Source organism: Erpetoichthys calabaricus, chromosome 14 (assembly GCF_900747795.2).
Source record: "Erpetoichthys calabaricus chromosome 14, fErpCal1.3, whole genome shotgun sequence".
Classification (NCBI taxonomy): domain Eukaryota; kingdom Metazoa; phylum Chordata; class Cladistia; order Polypteriformes; family Polypteridae; genus Erpetoichthys; species Erpetoichthys calabaricus.
This window is the reverse complement of record NC_041407.2, coordinates 53,626,274-53,646,077: the sequence shown is the minus strand read 5'-3', so window position 1 is coordinate 53,646,077 and position 19,804 is coordinate 53,626,274. Positions and strand designations below refer to the sequence as shown.

Sequence of the window (19,804 nt, the reverse complement as noted above, 5' to 3'; positions counted from 1 at the left end):
TTAGAGATGGGTCTAAAATTTTCAAGAGCAGAGGGGTCGAGGTTATTTTTCTTAAGTAGGGGTTTAACTACAGCAGTCTTAAGACAGTCTGGGAAGACCCCCGTATCTAATGACGAATTTACTATGTCAAGAACATTATCAATTAGCACGCCTGATACTTCTTTGAAAAAATTTGTTGGTATTGGGTCAAGGACACAGGTGGAGGGTTTCATTTGAGAAATTATTTTATGTTAATCAGGTAAATCTATCCTAGTGAAAGAGTTCAATTTGTTTATAATGGAATACTGGGGTTTAGGAGGATCCTTAGTGTTGGGGAGATATACTATGTTATTTCGAATATCATTAATTTTTTGATTGAAAAATACAGCGATAGCCTCACAGGTTTTACTTGAAGTACTTAGGATGCATTCCTTTGAGTTACTTGGGTTTAACAGCCGATCAATCGTTGAGAATAAGACTCTGGGATTACTAGCATTGTTATTTATAATCTTAGAGAAATAGCAGCACCTCTCAAGACAGACTGTGTTATTGTATTCTGTTATTTTAACTTTTAATATTTCATAGTGGATAGTTAGTTTAGTCTTCCTCCATTTTCGCTCAGCTTTACGGCATACTCTCTTTAAATCAGACACTCTTTGGGTCTTCCATGGTATAACAATGCTAGAAGATTTTTTAACTGTCAGAGAAACAAAGAATAGAAGTTCATTTTATAAACTATTGAATTTACAAATGGTGTCAATCAATGCAAACATTTACTCTGGTTGGTTCATTGGTTTACACTCAAATGACTTATATAAAATAAAAGTCTGTTATATTATATTCTGGTTCTTCTTATGCCTTTGAGTTGCGCCACCACCCTTGAAATTTCTGTACATATAACAATTGTCCATTCTCATTTATAGAACTTTTGCTGATTTCTTAGTCATCTCTTAGTCATCCTTCAGTACATTTTGTATATTACATCAGCCTTTCTTCTGGTACATTATTTACTTGACCCTCTCGGTATTTTTCCTAAACCACTTCTTGTATTTCAGTGTTTATTTTGTTGTTCACTTAATCACGAGAGACAGATAAATGCAGATCCAGGTCGCCACATACCTATCCAGAGCTTGCTGCTGTCAGTGCCGGACCTGTAACGATCTCGCAATTTTCACAAAACCCCGGGGTTCAGTAGTATCAGGACACGCCGAGGACCTTATGGTGAGAACGTTTCTTTTTTTTTATTTCGGGAGAGGAGCGAATAATCAAGTGCTTACATATTGCAGTTATCGCTGGACAGTTTCTAACCGGTTCAAAGTCATTTCCATTAATCATTAACTGGACAATTTCCTGGACTTTACGTGTGATATATGTTTCTTGTGTGTCATATCTGTTTTATGTTCAGTGAAGGGTCAAGGGAGGGTTTTTACTGTATTTGTTTTTGCTGCACCATTTTTTATAATATTCTGCCAAGTCACTTGTGAGGTTGGAAGTGTTAGGGGAGGGGAGAGGTGAGATATTTACACTGTTTGGCATTTTGTTTTACTTATTTTTCATTAATATATATATTCACTTTATTATTTTACATACTGCTTGTCCTTTCGCTTGTTTTTGATCGCCAATTGGGGAGGTTATTGGAAGAGGTACGGTTTATCTAAGTCTGATCTCCTCAGGTTGCCAGGCCACAGGTTTTGGCGGTGTAGTTGCCGGTCCAGACAGTTGCGCTGACCGTTACACATTCTAAGAGTAGCCTGTAAGTTTTTTTATTATGCTTAATATAACAGGTGTGTTATTATTAGGCAGATATGGAGGATTCCTACATAACCATATCAATTTGCACTTCCATTTTTAATCATACATTAGATCATTAATCATCATCTACAAAGCATAATAAATATGTTCCAACTAACTAAAGTCTCACCTCAAAGGCTAAGTACATTGTTCATCCTCTTCTTAGGGAAACAGCTGCCACCCCACACATTCTGGAAGCCAAATAATCTGCAAGCTAGGTCTTAGTGCATCAACAAAAATGGACCACAAGCATCAAGAGGATACTATGAAGAAGCAAAGAACAGAATAAATAGGCTCTGGTCTTGAGAGGAAATAAAAGAGTTTGAGATGGGAGATGGAGAGTGAGAGAGACTTTAATTTAGTTGTGTAAGCATTATAAGTAAGACAACCCACAGTACTATGCCTTCGTCGTTTCAAGGAATCATGTAATATACTGGCAAATGCATGATTCTTCTTTTCATTCTGCATTTATGGAAAATAAAAAGTCATGTATTAGCATAAACAGACATAAAACTAATTAAGAGCTTCTATAAGCATTAAAACTTAGTATGAATTAGATATGTCAAGCAATTAGTTAAACAAAGGCATTTGTTTATTATTTCTTTTTTAATTTACGCTCAGAGCAAAGCCACCAATATTGAGTAACTTGGAAAAACAGAGCATGACGTACAGAAACTACCCAAGGACAGAGAAGGGGGAGCACCTGTTGTTTGAAGGTCAACTAAGAAATAAGGGAAGCAGAAAATAGTATTGAATGACGAGATGCAGAAAATGTTAGTGGCCAAGAAAGGCCAGTGAGAAGCCAACTGGAGTAGTGAGTCAGAATAGACAGCAAAGGCATTGTTTCAAACAAGATCAAGATGATAAGAAATGATTCAGGCTCAGCTCAGTTTGGCCTAATTGGGTTGAGACTGTGTTATTGTTTATTGCAATAAATCTAATTACTCTGTTTGCCTATGCTTCGACTCCTTGAGCCTTCTTTTAAAGTGAGAATCTTCTGCATATTTTTCACTTTGATACTTGTAATTGGAATATCCTAATACAAAGCCATACAACATCTTCCATCCATCCATCCATTTTTCAACCTGCTGAATCCGAACACTGGGTCACGGGTGTCTGCCGGAGCCAATCCCAGCCAACAAAGGGCACAAGGCAGGAACCAATCCCGGGCAGGGTGCCAACCCACCGCAGGACACACACAAACACCAAGCACACACTAGGGCCAATTTAGAATCGCCAATCCACCTAACCTGTATGTCTTTGGACTGTGGGAGGAAACCGGAGCGCCCGGAGGAAACCCACGCAGACACGGGGAGAACATGCAAACTCCATGCAGGGAGGATCCGGGAAGTGAACCCAGGTCCCCAGGTCACCCAACTGCGAGGCAGCAGCGCTACCCACTCTGCCACCGTGCCGCCCATACAACATCTTAAAAGTATAAAATGGGTATCAGTAATGAACAATGGATTCAAGCATTTGAATCATCATATGAGCAACAGTATAGTCTATGCTTGATATTTATCAACTAATTCCATGTTCTGCACACCAATATAAACAATAGATAAAACAAATGTTTGCTATTTGCAAATGTAGGCTAGCAGTTCACTTTCCTTTACCCGGCTTCTGTTTCACTTAGGGGTCGCTTCCTACAAGGTGAACTGTACTGTAGCTCAGCGTTTTTCTTATTGTGGTCTGGTTGGGCTTGGGCATTGCAAGCCTTGAGTCCTGGTGGAGACTATAGGTAGATTGAATTGGCGATTAGCATGAAATGAGATAACACAATATGAAAGGCTTTTTATCTGAAATTCTTTATTAATTGAATCTGACGTTAAAACAGAGTAGAAAAATCATATATAATAAAAATTATTAGGTATCATTCTATTTACACATGATGAGTTTGAAAATGTAACACGTTTTGTATTGCATCATACTACCTGTACTTGCTATACACAGATAATGAATACATCCTTCTCTCTTCCTTTTAATATGTGTTAATTAACAAATGCACTATAATAAAAGGTTCCACTTGCTCACACATTGCTTTTAATCCCAATACTGTATCATTTTATTCTTGTCACCAGGATACCAGTATTAATAATTGATTAGACGTATGAAATAAAAAAATTAATGTATCTACATTCACAAAACAGCTGAAAAACCTACAGCTCAGCTTTATTTGGCTCAAGGAAAAAGACTTACCAAAAGGCACAGTAAATAATTATTCCATAGTTTCAGAACATTTGCAATATGAAGATTATGAACACTGAGTTTTTCACAGAGGGAGGGCAGGGGTGGTACAGTTATGGCACATAACTCTGTCTCTAAAGGGCTATATTATTTCAAAACAATTTTTTGCAGAGATGATTTGAAAGTTTTCTTACCTGACAACTGCAATATCGGAAAGAAAATAAAATTCTCTGCACAGCAACATTTCACTTTTCTACATGTTCAAGTGATCTACTGTTTAATAATCCATAAGCCCAGATGGAACTTATAGCTAAAGCTGTTTTATGCTTGCTTTCTGTTACAGTCTTATATAGCTACTGTGCTATCTGCCCCAGCTAAAACAATGGAAATTGTAATATTACTATCTTAGAATCTATGTTTATGTATTAAATTAATGTTATTTCCCATTTTGGTAAAGTATTTTTCTTTTATAGTGGAGTGCTCTAAAGTGCTGCCTGTAGCTATTCAGATGAAGATATCTATCTATCTATCTATCTATCTATCTATCTATCTATCTATCTATCTATCTATCTATCTATATATATATATATATATATATATATATATATATATATATATATATATATATATATAGATATAGATATAGATATAGATATAGATATAGATATAGATATATATATATATAAAATATACATTTCACAAACTTTAGGTTTGTCTTTTCGGCATCATTCTATATCTGGAAGATCACCTTCAAGCATGGGAATTACTTTAGGAATTTTGAATTCCTTACGATACAAAGATAAACATCTTTATTACACATTTATATGCCATCAATCTGTCAGGCAGACCACAGTTTGTGAGACTCAAGGACTGTGTTTCTGATACTGATGTGAGCAACACTGGAGTACCACAAGGAACAGTCCTGTCTCCCTTTCTCTTCACTCTGTACTTCTCAGACTACAAATATAACACAAGGTCATATCATTTGCAGAAATTCTCAGATGATTCTGCAGTTATGGGGTGTATTGATAAGGGGGATGAGACTGAGTATAGGAGCCAGGTGGACAGCTTTGTTTTGGTTTTTTGGTGCAAAGAGAATTGTTTGCACCTTAACATCAGAAAACCAAGGAACTGGTTACTGACTTTCACCACACCAAAGAGCCTCTATGCCTAGTCACTATTCAGGGAGTGGATGTAGAGGTGGCCCACTACTACAAGAACTTGGGGATCCACATCAATGACAGGTTAGACAGGTGTCGGAACATGAGAACTCTGTAAGAAAGGACAGAGTTGGCTTTTCTTCATTAGGAGACTGTGTTCCTTTGACGTAGGAAGTGACATCCTTTACATCTTCTATAACTCTGTGATTAGCAGTGTGATTTTCTATGGTGTGGTATGCTGGGCTGGTAACGTCACCTCAAGAGAGGCCCACCAAATCAAGAAGCTAATTAAAAGGGCAAGCTCAGTTACAGGATACACACTGGATGCCCTGGAGGTCGTAGCAAAGGAGAGAGTTAAAACAAAACCAAGTGCCATTATGAACAATGCTGCACATCCTCTGAAGAAGCCCTACGGGTGCTCCTTCTTACTAACATCAACATGTGTGCATAACGCTTCACTGTGACTGTGACTGCCAAGTCAGAAGGTTTGTTTTTTCTTTCTTTTTACAATTTTCTTCATTTTTATTCATGCTGGAGTGTGTTCAGACCATAGTTTGTGTTTATATATATTTATTTATCTATCTGTTTATTTATTTAAAGAGCTTCTGTAACAAGCCAAATTTCCCCCTGGGAACAAATAAAGTTCTATCTATCCATGTATTTATATATCTGAAGCTGAAATAAGAAAAAGATGTATTTACTTCACTGAAAAAAAATTATGTAGTATCTTCAGAGTCCAAAGTGACAGCATATGCACTCTAGGAATTTATGGTCCACCAAAACACCGAATTATGATGTATAATAACAGAGTCAAGTGTCTGACCAAGGTCAAAGGAATTAGGGTTAGATTGATACTGAAAGTTTTCGACTTTGGTACCTGTGGTAGCTTTGGCACCTCAGTACCGATACTGTATATAAATGGATAATTTGGAAGTCTTACAAAATAAAATGCAAAGTTAGTGTTTTTCCACCAAAAAAATACTTACAACACTGAATGCTGGCTATAGTAACATAATAATTGTGCAATTAAATTATTTTAAATATGTTTAGTGTCTGAAATATTCTAACATAAATGTAGTTCAAAGAAATAAACAACATGCAGTGAGAAAATCTTTCCTGGCATCCTTTGAATGATTTAAACTTAAATCTGAAATAAAACACTGTTCAAATGTCCTTTAAACCTTTATTTCTGAGCTCTCAGAGCACTTGTAATTTCTGAAACTACTTTTCTGGGTAGCAATGTTGTACTCTGACAGTCTAAATTGTTATGTATTCACCAAATGTGCTCTATGCAGAATGCATAGACTAAATTGGACATTAATGCTATTTAGTATGGTACAGAATCATAATGATTAGGCATGAACTAGTTTGTGTTTGTGTCATCAAACAAGCTTTGGGAAAGTATTCTTTTTGAACGTGTGCTGTGTGAAAAACCATCAAAATACGCTAATCTTAACCTTTCTTGTTTTTATTGTTAATATCCTTTCAAGTTCTGTACTCCTGGAAGACATTACAGTGATCAAGGGACAAATGCTTGGCAAGACAATCCTGACAGGCACTATAACGTCTTCATAAGCAAAGTATCATCATATCTCACTTCGACCTGTCCTGTTTTTCATCAAATTGTGGATGACTAGTATTGTCAACCGTTCCCATCTGTATTTTTGCAGACTGAATTGACAAGTTTGTAACAAAGCTCAGCCTGCAAGTTGTGGTTTTCTGCAAGTTACACATATGCAGCGCCACACATGAACTATCTGTAGGCCTACTCTTACTTTGTGCTGCTCATGCCTTTCCTAAAAACACAGAGCTTACTTTTCAATAAAAGCACTGCAAAGCATTTTCAGCCACATTTTCATGTATTAACATTACAATATTTTTCCTAATGCTGGTATAGTACAATTATAAAAATGTTGTAGCTTCTTCTTTTTTATTATTGATATACTGCACAGAATTAGCCAGAAGATGTATCAGTTGTGAGAAGCAGGGTACCACAATTGACCAGTGTAAAGGTTCTGGGAGTAGACTCACGGATTACACTACACATTATAGGAAAAAAGTTAACGCAAATGAAGGACAACCATGCTATCTGGTAAGTCATAATGCATACTGACCGAGTGTTACGAGGTTCTGAAACCCCGTTTACCTTATCAGCAGTCAGACTAAATTTTTCTTCATTTTGAGAAATTCCAAGGTTAGCTTGAAATGGAGTACTAGGTGTTGCATTTTGCCTCCTTACATACTTTCTATGACTCAAGAGCCAGGATGGAGCCATACAGTATGACAAGAAACGGCAAACAGAGACAGAAAAAAAACATCCCTGAAATGTGTAAAAAAAAGATGGTCATTGACCCCCCGTTAAAGCAGATGGATCCCAATATAGGTAAGTGGAGATCTGTGATTTTTCTAAAGCTTTTTGTTTTGCCTATTTCATATCATAGCCCTCCCCTGTGAAAAAAGGAAATATATATATATATTGAATATTGTGGATGCACAAGATTTTTATCACTACCTTGCCTTTCATTTGAAAAGTAGGTAATGAAAAGTGAAGTAAAATGTCACTACAGAGCACAGCATGTAACTGAAGTTTAATTATGTTTTTATGACCTGTTCCACTTGGGCAGTGACCAGTGATGATTTTGCTGACTCCTCACTTGCCAAGTTACTGTACTCACACACTTACTGTGTCCATCTGCCAAACCTTGTTGTCATGTTCACCTGTGCTAAGTGACATGAATGCTTTGCCGGAAGGATTTATGTGCCTATCTGCCTAATGTAGATGACTGCGTGTTCTTTGCATAAGATTTGTTCAGCAAAATAAATCTCAGCCTGTAATTTAACCTTGTTTAAGAGATTGAAAAGTAACTTGTTGGTAGGTAGCTGGACAACCCAAGTCCTGTCAAAATGCCATAGGAAAAGGAAACTTAAGTGCCATGTTTCTGGCATTTTCAGGCTCTTTTGCATTCAGCAGATCACACATTTAAATCAGAAGGGCATTTACCTGACCCTGACATTTACTATTTTAGATTAAAATTATTAATGTTTCTTGCTTAAGATGTATGAGAAAACAAATGTGTCAGAAAATGAGCCTTATTAGATAGAGAGTTTGAAACAGCAGAAATAACTACTTAGTGACAGTGGTTAAAGAAACTGAAATCAGAAGCTGTAAGCTTAAAATTAATCAACATTTTGTATGAGGTCTCTAATTGGGCCTATACTTGGAAAAAGCAGACAGACCAACATTTATATGAGGGCCTAGAAGTATAATATGTAAAAAAAACCTCATACTGTTCCAGTGTCACCCGCTGCATTCGGGTCCCAATCCAGGGTGTCCATTATGTGGTGGGTGCAGCAATACGCTGTAATCAGCACATGTTCTCAACCTCTCTCTTATAGCTGGATTTCTACTGCATAATCACAGTGGACTGTTAGATTTGTATGAATCTGATCTATGCTGACAAATCTTCATTACACAGACCTACTGCTTTACTTATGGATATCAAAAGTCTCTGAATATTCATGTTGGGGTAAGAGATGAAGAAAGAAAAGTATTTCATGACATGCCTCTGTAACATGTAATCTTTCTGCCGTCTTGTAATGTTTGTGTCCCCTGAGGAATTGTGGCTTGTATTATTTTTATTTTAGTGAAAAGGATGAGATTTTATATTCCAGTAAGGCTTGGCAGCGGTTAGTGGTTATACTCAACAAAGTCCCATGAAGCACCAATAACAGATAACTAAAATCCCTTTGGGTTTGTTTTAAGCATTTTAAATTGCACTAAGCACAAATGACATGGGAATGGAGTAAAGCCTGTAGCGTCCTACAGAAGTCTATTTCCAGACACTGCTAAGCTTAATGGTGTCATATGGAGAGCTATCTGTTGCTGATATGATGTTTGTACAAATCTTCCTGTGCTCAATGCAAACTCGAAAAGTCCCCACATGTGTGCAAAAGAGAAATTCAAGTCCATACTTTCTCATAGCCCTTTTAAGAATCCAGTGAGAGCCATGCTTAGCCACTTATTCGCCACGACATCAAGGGGATCCTCAAACAGTTCAAAAGTCAACTGGTCGAATCATCATGGTGGTCTCTTTAAGGCTCAGGCTCGGCCCTTTCCAGTAATACCATTTGATTCCATTATAACGGGCTGTGCTTGTTTTCCCGTTGTAGTAAATCCCATTCAGATTGGAGGGCCCACATGCGTCGAACCACCAGCCTGCATTTAAATGAGAAAAGAAAACTTTTATAATTCAAAGAATTCAAGAAAAAAAATATTCTTCCTCTTTCTCTGTCTTCAGAAGTGTGTATTTGCTTTAGAAGGTAGTCTAGACAAAGCAAAAAAAAGAGTTACAGTATGTATGACACATTGAAACATGCCCAAGCTCAAAGTGCATTTGTTCTTTCTAGAAGAACTTTCAACCATCTTTTTAGATGTTTCTGCTGCTGCACTGTTAGCAGAGAAGGCATGAATGATTGTTGTCAGGTCTCATCATCTACTGGCATCGTTTGCCACACCAATCACTTACAGTGACTTCACTCTACAGTCCATTATGTACCATTGAGCATCAATTCATTGCTCAAGGTACTCAAAGTTTCAACTTGTGTTAAGGTGTATATCCATATTACATGTATTAAGTTGACTCCAAAATTTTGTTATAATAATGACATTGCAATATTTTGAACCTTATGAAATACAGCAATTCAATCATATAAACTAAAAAAGTGGAAAGATTTACAAGTACTGGACAGCAGGTTAGTGTACTAGCTGTCATTACTGCTCCTTCATGGTTCCAACATTCTGGTCTTGCATTCTGCAAGATGTTGTTGTCCGCAAGGAGATTTCATGCCTGTTATGTGTGTCGCATTTCTTCTGGATTTTCCTCCCACACTACATGTGACATGCATGTTGGGTTAATTGTTGATTTTAAATTAGCCCAGTGTGATTGATTGCTGAGGTCTCCAGGATTTTAAACAAATCCAAAGCATATTATGTGATATCATCTACTGTTAAATTCTGCTCTGTACTTGTAATATTTTTATTTTACTGTTATACTGTATTGAGGATTACTCGTGTTTTGTTCTGTGTATTGTATTGACCCCCTTCTCTTTGACACCTACCTGGAAAGGGTTCTCTCTTTGAACTGCCTTTCCCAAGGTTTCTTCCATTTTTTTCCCTACTAAGGATTTTTTTGGGAGTTTTTCCTTGTTTTTTTAGAGTGTCAAGGCTGGGTTGCTGTCAAGAGGTAGGGCCTGTTAAAGCCCATTGCGGCACTTCTTGTGTGATTTTTTTACTATACAAAAAAAATTGTATTGTATTGTATTTCATGTATGGGTATGTGTAAAAGTGGACCATCCCATAGTCTGGTTCTCTGTTAAGGTTACTTTTGTATGTTGAATCCCGAGGTGCCAGGTTATCAACCCTGAACTGGACGAAATGGGTTTGAAAGTTTAAGTATGTACTGTATGCCAAGATACTGCACTGAAAGTTTTTAAAATACAAGCAATATGTTGGCCTAATTCAACTATCCATTTTTGAACTTTCATAATGCACTTGAGTGACACATGGCCAGAACTGATATTAGCATTATTCTGACAAATGAAGGAAATGACAATATTAACTTTGAGCAACCAAAAGAATAGGTGTAAACCAAAAGACTGTCAGGATTCAGAGTTGGGATATTCAAACTGTTGCTGAGCCAAACAACACAATTCAAACTCAAATATGAAGCACTAAGTTCAATAACACAGAAAAACCTAACCAGCTTCATTTGTTTTATCCACTATCTCGGATGGCAGGAAATGTGTGCTGTCAAACCTTTAAACAGTTTTGGCAGTGGTGTCATTCGTCATGCACCTCTTGGCTTCCTCATAGCAATGTGGTAGCAACCATTCCACAAAAGAGCGGCACCCATGGAAATTAAAAAGGCATTAGGAAAACACACAATAAATAAGCAACTATTGTCACACACAAGAGCAGAAATAGTTTAGTGGGAGCCCTGGTCCGCTAAATGAAATGTGGACAGGTATGTAGGGGCACACTAACCTCTCCTTCTGTTGCAGTCCGAGAATGAAAGAGGAGACATGTGAGGAGCCCTAAAATCAATTCCAGTGTGACCAGGAGCCCTGCCTCGTCTGGCCCCATGGACACATAACAGACACTCCCACTGGAAGAAAGCGAGCAATCTGAACCCAGCAACTGAAGGAGCCTAACTAGCCCTTAGTGGTGTTACTGTAAAGAGCTCTAGAAATAGAAGGTACTGCTTTTCTTTTAATATTCCTGTGTTGTGTAGTTGTTACACATGCCCTACCCCAAACCTTTACCTTTGTTTTGCACATTTTTTTTCTATTACAGAGTCACACTATATGAAATAATTGTTTAATACAAAACAAATATTTTGAAAATAGGAATCATCATACTCAAACACTTACGTAGAATGCAAGAAAGTAATAATGCACTGGAAATAACAGAAAAAAATTAAAGTAGAAATATATCACAGTTATCTTTGATTACAAAGAACCAATCCTAGATGGGTGCTCATCTACCGCAGGCACATTTACACAGGCACACACACTGGGCCAGTTTACTTGTCCAATTGCCAGTTAATCTAACACACTTATTTTTAAGAGGTAAATGAAGAGAGAAACACATACATAGGGATAATGTGCAAACTGAACAGAGATAGCACCTAGGTGGGTAGTCTAAAGCAGGACTCAGTAGCGCTTACTATTCTATCCTTTCTGACATTATGTGAGTGTACAAACTATCCAGTAATGACTTGCACAGTATGCTATCAAAAGAATGAAAGACCTTACCTTACATTTATTATCTCCTGAACAGATGAGAATGCATTACAGAAAAGAAGAGGATGCATTATATACAGTCAATTAAGCAAACAATCTAGTGTTATCTAAAGCAGAAATTGCATGATACTTAATTTCACATGCAAATCACCCATATTTATATTATGTGACAGGAGGACTACATAGCACATAGAAGCAAACAACAAGGATATTATCTTCAATTGACTTGTTCCGAGTAAATGAAGAAATTATCTTTTTTTCTTAGGCGTATGTTTCTCACATGTCCCTACTAATTTGTTAAACCAACCCAAGCAAAACAGAACAGATTCAAATCACATACATTCAGAACTTTTTACTAAAGAATAATATTTGGTAAAATGTATGTCATTTGTTCAATTTAGGAGACTGATGGCAAGTAATTGTAAAAGAAAAAGCTGAGTCACCTAATGCAGTATCTGCTTCAGTCACTCTGTAATTTAAAATTAAATTATACAAGACGAAAAGTTATTACAGTACCGAGTGTACACAGCGACTTAGCAATGTATTCTTACCTCCTGTTGCCATCTGGGCACACGTGCAACTGCATTTATCGTTGTCTCTGTCTTTGGTGCTGAACTCCGTACCCGAATGGCTGAAGCTGCTTGTACGGCCAGCATTTCCAGTGTAGCCCTTAATGGTCAACCTGAAAGAAAATGTCAGATTTGATTATTTCTTTTTTCCTTTAGTATAGCACCACATGTCTATGGTGTCTAAGGTGTTTCCCTTAACCAGGAGCAATACAGGTTGAAAACTTGTTACAAGCATACATTTTTACATGTGAAATACAGGGAGCTCAGGTATTTGGTCTAGGTCGCACAGTGAGCTGTAGGTTTTGATTGATTATTCTCAATTCTCTAAACCTATTCAGTCATTAGATGGGAGCTGAGTTAGGAGAAAGCCTCATCTTGTAAAAATGTAGGACAAGTCAATAACCATTTTTAAATTTAAATTAACCATTCCAAGAGAAGGGCCTCACCTTATTTCTGACAGTGGTATTTTAGAAACAAAGATAAAAGCACAGTTTGATCATTGAGCTTAAGAAAAGTCCAGATTCTATATGTATTTAGGATTCAACTTAATTTGTAGGATTCTATGTGGTGGAAACAGGGCAACTGAAAGTCGATAATAGTGTGAGGCATCAGTATATTTTCTGACCCCTTCAGTTAACACTGAATCAGAAATACAAGCTGAAAAAGAAGTATCCTTTTGGCATGTTAATATTATTATTGTTAAACAAAAACAGCCATATTTTTTTTAAATACAGCCCTTTGCCTGCTCCATGCCAGTCCTCATCTGGTAGGCAGGCAGCTTGTCACCATATAAAGTATATAAAACACTAGGATATACAGTACATAAAGAGGGAGGGAGTAGCTAGATCTGTCCTAGAAAAATGGAACTGTACTGTTTATCCATATGTTTCTGTCACATTGTTACTTCTCTAAATGCGTATTTTGAACAAAATGGAAACAAAATTGACAAACTGAGACAAATGTGCCATTTTGTAACTATCTGTCTGTAAATACCTTATTCTTCCCAGTAGTATGTTTATGTTGGTGTGTGTTCATAATGGATTTTCACTTACCTCATTTTCAACCATTAGTTTCAGGTTGTTGTTAGAATAAAATGGCCATGTATTATCAGGGAAGCAGCAGCGAGAGAGCTGGCATTCAGCAGGGACGCTGTAGCTAGGCAACATTGCATTTGTGCATTTATGAATTCATGCCAATGGCCCATCTCATGATGAGATTAGAGAATAGATTTGTGATGCTCACAGTCACTTTGATTTACATTGCATAACACTGCTTTTTAATTTACAAGTTAGTATATGCATTTTTTGGCTTTCTTTTTTATGACAAAACAGGTAAAAAAACTTCATAAATATAAACCATGACATCCAAAATGCTGATATGAGATTGGCATAGGAATAATAAAAAGAGAGGAATGAACAAAACTGATAACATAAGAGACATTACAAAGGTGATTTTCCACAACAATAAAAAATATGGAACATAAAGTGCCATGTGGCAGGAAAAACTGATGTTTTGCCTGGCTGTCACCAGTGATAAGGCAGAACTAGCAGCTCCGAGAAGGAATAACAGACAACAGGACATTGTTCCATAAAAACACATCTGAATAAACTATGGAAGCTGAGAAATAATATGTTGATAGTAGCCAACCACAGTGAACTGCCCCACAGCAATTATTTAAATAAAGAGGCTTCTAGATTAAGAATGTGATCCCCACCATTGAAAATCCCTTCCTCAAATTATATACAGTACTATTTCAAAATAAAGTCATTCAAAAGTTTAAATTAGTGACAGCCACCCCAGGTATTCTACACCGACTTTATGTACTTGTCTTAAACCAAGAGGATAATAATCATTTTTTTTTTTTTTTTTGTCATTAGCTGGTTCCAGCTCTTGATTTATATAATAACTGAATGAACTTGTGCATGCTGCCTTGGTTTACTCTTCAAGCATCTGCTCTTCTGAAAATGACCACTTGTTCTGTATCCATCCTTTTCACTATTGCAATGTAACAATTCCTTTCAGTAAGGGTTAGTCATCATTACACTGTAAAGGCCCATTAACCAATAGTCTACCAGATTCTTCTTCTTCTTTCTCTTCACCTTTTCGCACTTCTATGTGGGGTTGATATGCTTGATCAACCTTCTCCAGTCAAGCCCTTTTCTTTCAGATCTTCATTTACTTTATCCATCCACTTTGGCCTCCCTCTCTTTTTCTTCTCCTGTACTTCCATTCCCATCACGCTTTTGCCCACATATTCATTGTATCTCCTCATCACATGTCCATACTACTACTCAAACTACTATCCTTTACTTTCTTTGATACAGTATCTTTCCCACTTTGTTGTGTCTCTAATTGTCCCATTTCTTTTTCTGGCCTGTTTTGTAACTCCACACATGCTCATTTCTACCACATCTACTGCTTTGCTGCCCACACCTCAATTCCATACATCACTGCTGGTCTTACCACTATCTTAAAAAAACTTACCTTTAACCTTCACCTTCATTCTTCATTCAGTCAATACACCTTATACCTTCTTCCAATTGTTCCATCCACTCCACCCACCAGTCTACCAGACAAGTTTCTAAATTCAAAATCAGCTTGGAGATCTCAACTAACTTCAATAATAGATGATCTTAAATTGTCCAATAATCCTTCACTTTGTCTTTTTTCCTACATATCCTTTATATTTTCTGTGCAGAGGTATTATGTTGCTGCTTGTCATCCACAATATAACATTAGAAAATGAATAACCTTAAAGTGTTTTAGGTAAATTTTATAAAGCTAGAAATCTTCAAAAAAATGAATTTTAATTCTTATTTATTCATTTACATTATACAGTGTGTAATCATTAAGATAAGACTGAAGATGACAACAGTTATCATTATGAATGCTCACATTTCTTATAGTTTGCCCTACTGTACCTGTAATTTTGCTCCTCGCTTCCAATGCTGAACTGCTCATACAGTGAGAAAGCCTCATTCCCATCCCAGTCCTTGAGCTGGACCCGCAGAGTGTATGTATTACTGCTTGTCAGTTGATGGAGGAACTCATTGCCCAGCCAGTATTCTCCTGATGGGTCACCAAAGCCCTGTGCAACAGAAAGACCAGAGACAGATTCAGCGTTACCACTCTGTGCTGAAGGAAGGCAATGTTGCAGATCATTTTCTTCTTGTTGCCTTTTACTTTAAATGTGGGTGTGGGTGTGTAGGATTGGCAGTGCTGAAAGACACTGATCATCATCCTTAATTATTGCTTATATTATTATAGATATAATCATACAAAAGAACAGGAATAAAAACTGTCAAGGCAGAGCTGCATAAACTACAACTTCAGTACAAATATTTCTCTGTAGCACCCAGCTCAGTTCAGATCACCTACTCTTCACAAAATAGCATTCGTTTACATTAGTGGGATAGAGTACTGCTGCCTTAAGAATCCTGTGTCCTAAGTTCAAATCTTGTGCCCAATTGTTGTCAGCGTCGAGTCTATATGTTGTGCTTTGTGTTTCTGAGGTTTTTCCCTTTGGAGTAATCTGTTTTTTTCTTCCATGTCTCCAAAGATGAGCAGGTTTGACTAGTTGGTGATTCCACCTGTATCCATGTGCAGGCTCTAAAATGGCCTTGTCAAGGACTGCTTCCTGAGTTGTGCCTAGTGCTGCCACACTAGCCCCCCTATGTCTCTGAATTGGAATAAAATAGTTTAAGAATGTTATCTTATGCTATTGTGTTCATTTGGCAGGTACCTTATAAGATAAAGATGAGTTTAAGTTTTGTTGTCAAATACACTAAGTTCTTCACAACTGACACATACTTGGCTAAAATAATTTGGTGAAGAGTTGAAAATGAGGACTGAACTGACGTAGTCATGGATATGGATATAAATCTAATGTCTTAACCTGTAGCTCCTCTAATTGTTTACTACACTATCAGTATAACGTTTTAATAGTGAATTACAAGCTAGTAATACCTGCTGTAAAGGGTTAATGACAATTTAAGCTGTGTACTTTGTGAAGACCGGCCTCTATGAACAGACACCAAGACAGCTATATCCAAAACACACTCTTTTATTGTGTTTTCTCCTTCCAGTACAGCACAAATCACTCACAGTCCTTCTTATTTTCTTCTCCTGCCGCCTCCACTCCTTTCTCGTCAAGCTCCGTCAAACTACCCCCCAACTCCGGCTCCTGGAGTGGAGTGAGGCGGCCCTTTTTATCCAGTACCAGGATGTGCTCCAGGTGCTTCCTAACGAACTTCCTGCAGCACTTCCGGGTGTGGCAGAAGTGCTGCAGTCCATGTTGCCTGGAACGTTTGGGTGTCCCCTGGCGGTGGCCACGTGCCCCAACAGGGTGGAGCTTCCCAGCTCCAATCTTGTAGCTCCACTGAATCCCAGGGTGGTAGCCCCCTTGTGTCCCGGGGGAGGTATTGGCGCTCTCCCGGTCCTTTCACGTCCCAGACATCCCAACTTATGATATAATACTTATAATTACTTATAATTGTAATACTTATAATTGAGCAAGTGTGTGTTAATCCATCCAGTTATCCACCCATTTTATCAACCTACGTAGTCGCATACATAGAATGTTCATATTTTCTAAGTATTTAGCAACATTCAGATCAATTGGTCATGTTACGTTAGCTAATTTTCTTTAATTTATTCAGTATTAATCAACATTTTTTTCATGAGGGTTTTGATCTCTGTAGTATTAAGTTTCACTTTCATATTTATTTCCATTTCTATTCGAGATTTCTTATTCATTTTACACTCAGATTTTGCATTTACTGTAATGCCAACTTACAGTATCTTTGATATGGGTGCTGGCATTTTGAGCACACATTATATGACATGGGTGCCAACACAGTTTGAGACAATGCCATGTTAGACTCCCCATCTAAGTTTCTAAAACCTTTTACCATTTTGGTTCTTTCTAGTTTGAGAAATTCTTGATTAGGTTCCTAAGACTTTGATTTTGGTTGGAATACTGGGCTTTGTTGCATGATAGTTTGATTCTTGGTTTTGATCCCTGCTTGTCTTAAGGTAAAGATGTTATCTTTTGGTCTTTTATCTTCTTCTGACTTTGTGGTCTGCCAGCTTATACCCATGGTAGAAAAGGCTTTTGATATGAAGTATAAACCGGTGGTCCAACTTTATTCAGTGATTCTTCAAACTGATCTGATCTGGTTGTTTGTATTGGGTAGAACTTTGTGTAGACCTCAATGAGGTATAATGTCTTATCAATTTAACCTTGACTCACCCACTGAACAGGATTCATTTAAATGAGGATCGTCAACACCAATAAGCATGAGAGTAAATCAGTGGTCACATTATTATGGTCTTGATTTTTTCATTGACAGACATTTTAAGAAAACATTTGTACTTTTGTTACAAAATCTCAAGCACCCCCTGTCCTCAATCTTGTATAAAAATTTACTCAGTAATTGCCTTAAGTGGTTTTGTAAATGTTATCTAATAAGAGCTCTTTTTTCTCTGCATCCTGAAATGAATATGAAAAGTGTGGCAAATCCACAAGGTGGAGCCATTTCCAGGCATTGCTTTTCATGGATAAGTAGAACTACAGTACAAATATAGTAAGAAAACTAATCACAAGTGTCTCTGCTGCTTTGCTCCAACATTCCAACAAGACTTGTTTTCACACCAAACATCTATTAGTGGTGGGACTTTTGTCTAGACATTTTTTATTTTTGGACAATGCTTTAAATTACTTTAACTTGAATCCAAAGTTTAAAGCTGCAGAATACTATATTCTTCTCTCTTTTACTCCCATATTTAACCCAAACAGCATGGGGAGGGTCAGTATGGGCTAAACAGACTCCTTCCTTTTAAATTTGTAACATTTTAGAACATTTTAATAAAAGTAAAATAAAGCACTGCATTAATATAGAACATAAAACAATAAATGCACACATTTGTAAGACACACTATATACACAACAGGATTGAAAGAGCCAATACAGAATAGTAGATGGATGGACATCACTGCCAAACCAAGCATTTAAGTAAAATGAGGTCAGGGTGTAAGGCAGGACTCAAATATGGCCTGGTACTGTACATTCACACACACCCTCTGACACTTACGTTAGGCCAGTTAAGAGATGACAAGCACCCAACACACTTATCTTTGAAACATCATAAAAACTCCTGGTGAAAAACGCATGTGGGCAGAAAGAACATTCACACTCCAAATAGACAATGCCCAGCTGGGGATTCACAGCCACCATGCTGCTGCTAATGGCAATGGCACAACAATAACTTGCTTCATGTGAGTGAGCGAGTGAGCGAGTGTGGAACTGAGCAGTGCTGGCTCTCGCTTTGCCACTGGGTGAGGTCTTGTTCTGATGTTCGTATGAATGGAGGAGAAAGCCATCTCAAAACTTATTTTACACAATGAATGCCTTATGAGCATTTTAGAAAACAACTTCTCACAGTCACAAAATGATTTCATGCTGTAATCTTCCTAAATAATACTAAACTACTAGATAAAACAATAATTAAATATGTATGGGAATGTACATTGTGGCCTCCTTTCTTGTCTTGGTCCAGACAGCTCTGTGTTAATGTTAATGAATTTATTTTTTATTTTATAGTAATTGAAATTTACATTAGATAGATAGATAGATAGATAGATAGATAGATAGATAGATAGATAGATAGATAGATAGATAGATAGATAGATAGATAGATAGATAGATAGATAGATAGATAGATAGATAGATAGATAGATAGATAGATAGTCTATGTATAGGAATGTGCATTGTGGCCTCCTTTCTTGTCTTGGTCCACATCCTCCAGGATAAGCTTCCTGTCTTTCTTTACTGAATAATAAATGTGTAGATGAGCACCCATTATGTTTTTGATAAACCTGCTTTTATTGATGTTATGAAGATTAAGCACATCTTTCACATTTGGATGAGGATTACTAAATTTCACCGCCTTCTTTATAATACCATTAGCTTCTTGTACATTTCTCTAAAGACTGACAAATGCAAATTGGCCTGTTATGAAAGAGTGAGGGTGGGATACAAGTGTTGCCTGAAATGGCGTGGTATTTGGTTCAGAAGTTGGTCCCTGTGAGTCCCTGTGACCCTGTACTGAACAAGCACTTTAATTAAGCAAACCTAATTTGGGGAAATAAAATAAAAATCAATGGTTAATGAGTTCTCCCCGTGTCTGCGTGGGTTTCCTCCGGGCGCTCCGGTTTCCTCCCACAGTCCAAAGACATGCTGGTTAGGTGGATTGGCGATTCTAAATTGGCCCTAGTGTGTGTTTGGTGTGTGGGTGTGTTTGTGTGTGTCCTGCGGTG

At 37.2% G+C, this 19,804-nt stretch overlaps 1 protein-coding gene across 1 annotated transcript in view; it reads right to left on the bottom strand.

The window, feature by feature from the left end:
* Positions 1–8,193: 8,193 nt before the first annotated feature.
* angpt2b (angiopoietin 2b) overlaps positions 8,194–19,804 on the bottom strand; it is a 99,739-nt gene continuing 88,128 nt past the window's right edge. Inside the window, exons 7-9 of the mRNA XM_028818910.2 lie at positions 15,409–15,575; positions 12,470–12,600; positions 8,194–9,333 (exon numbers count right to left, since the gene is read on the bottom strand). Of these exons, the coding sequence (XP_028674743.2) occupies positions 9,173–9,333; positions 12,470–12,600; positions 15,409–15,575 (459 nt within the window). The 3' untranslated portion in view covers positions 8,194–9,172. The remainder of the gene's footprint in view (positions 9,334–12,469; positions 12,601–15,408; positions 15,576–19,804) is intronic.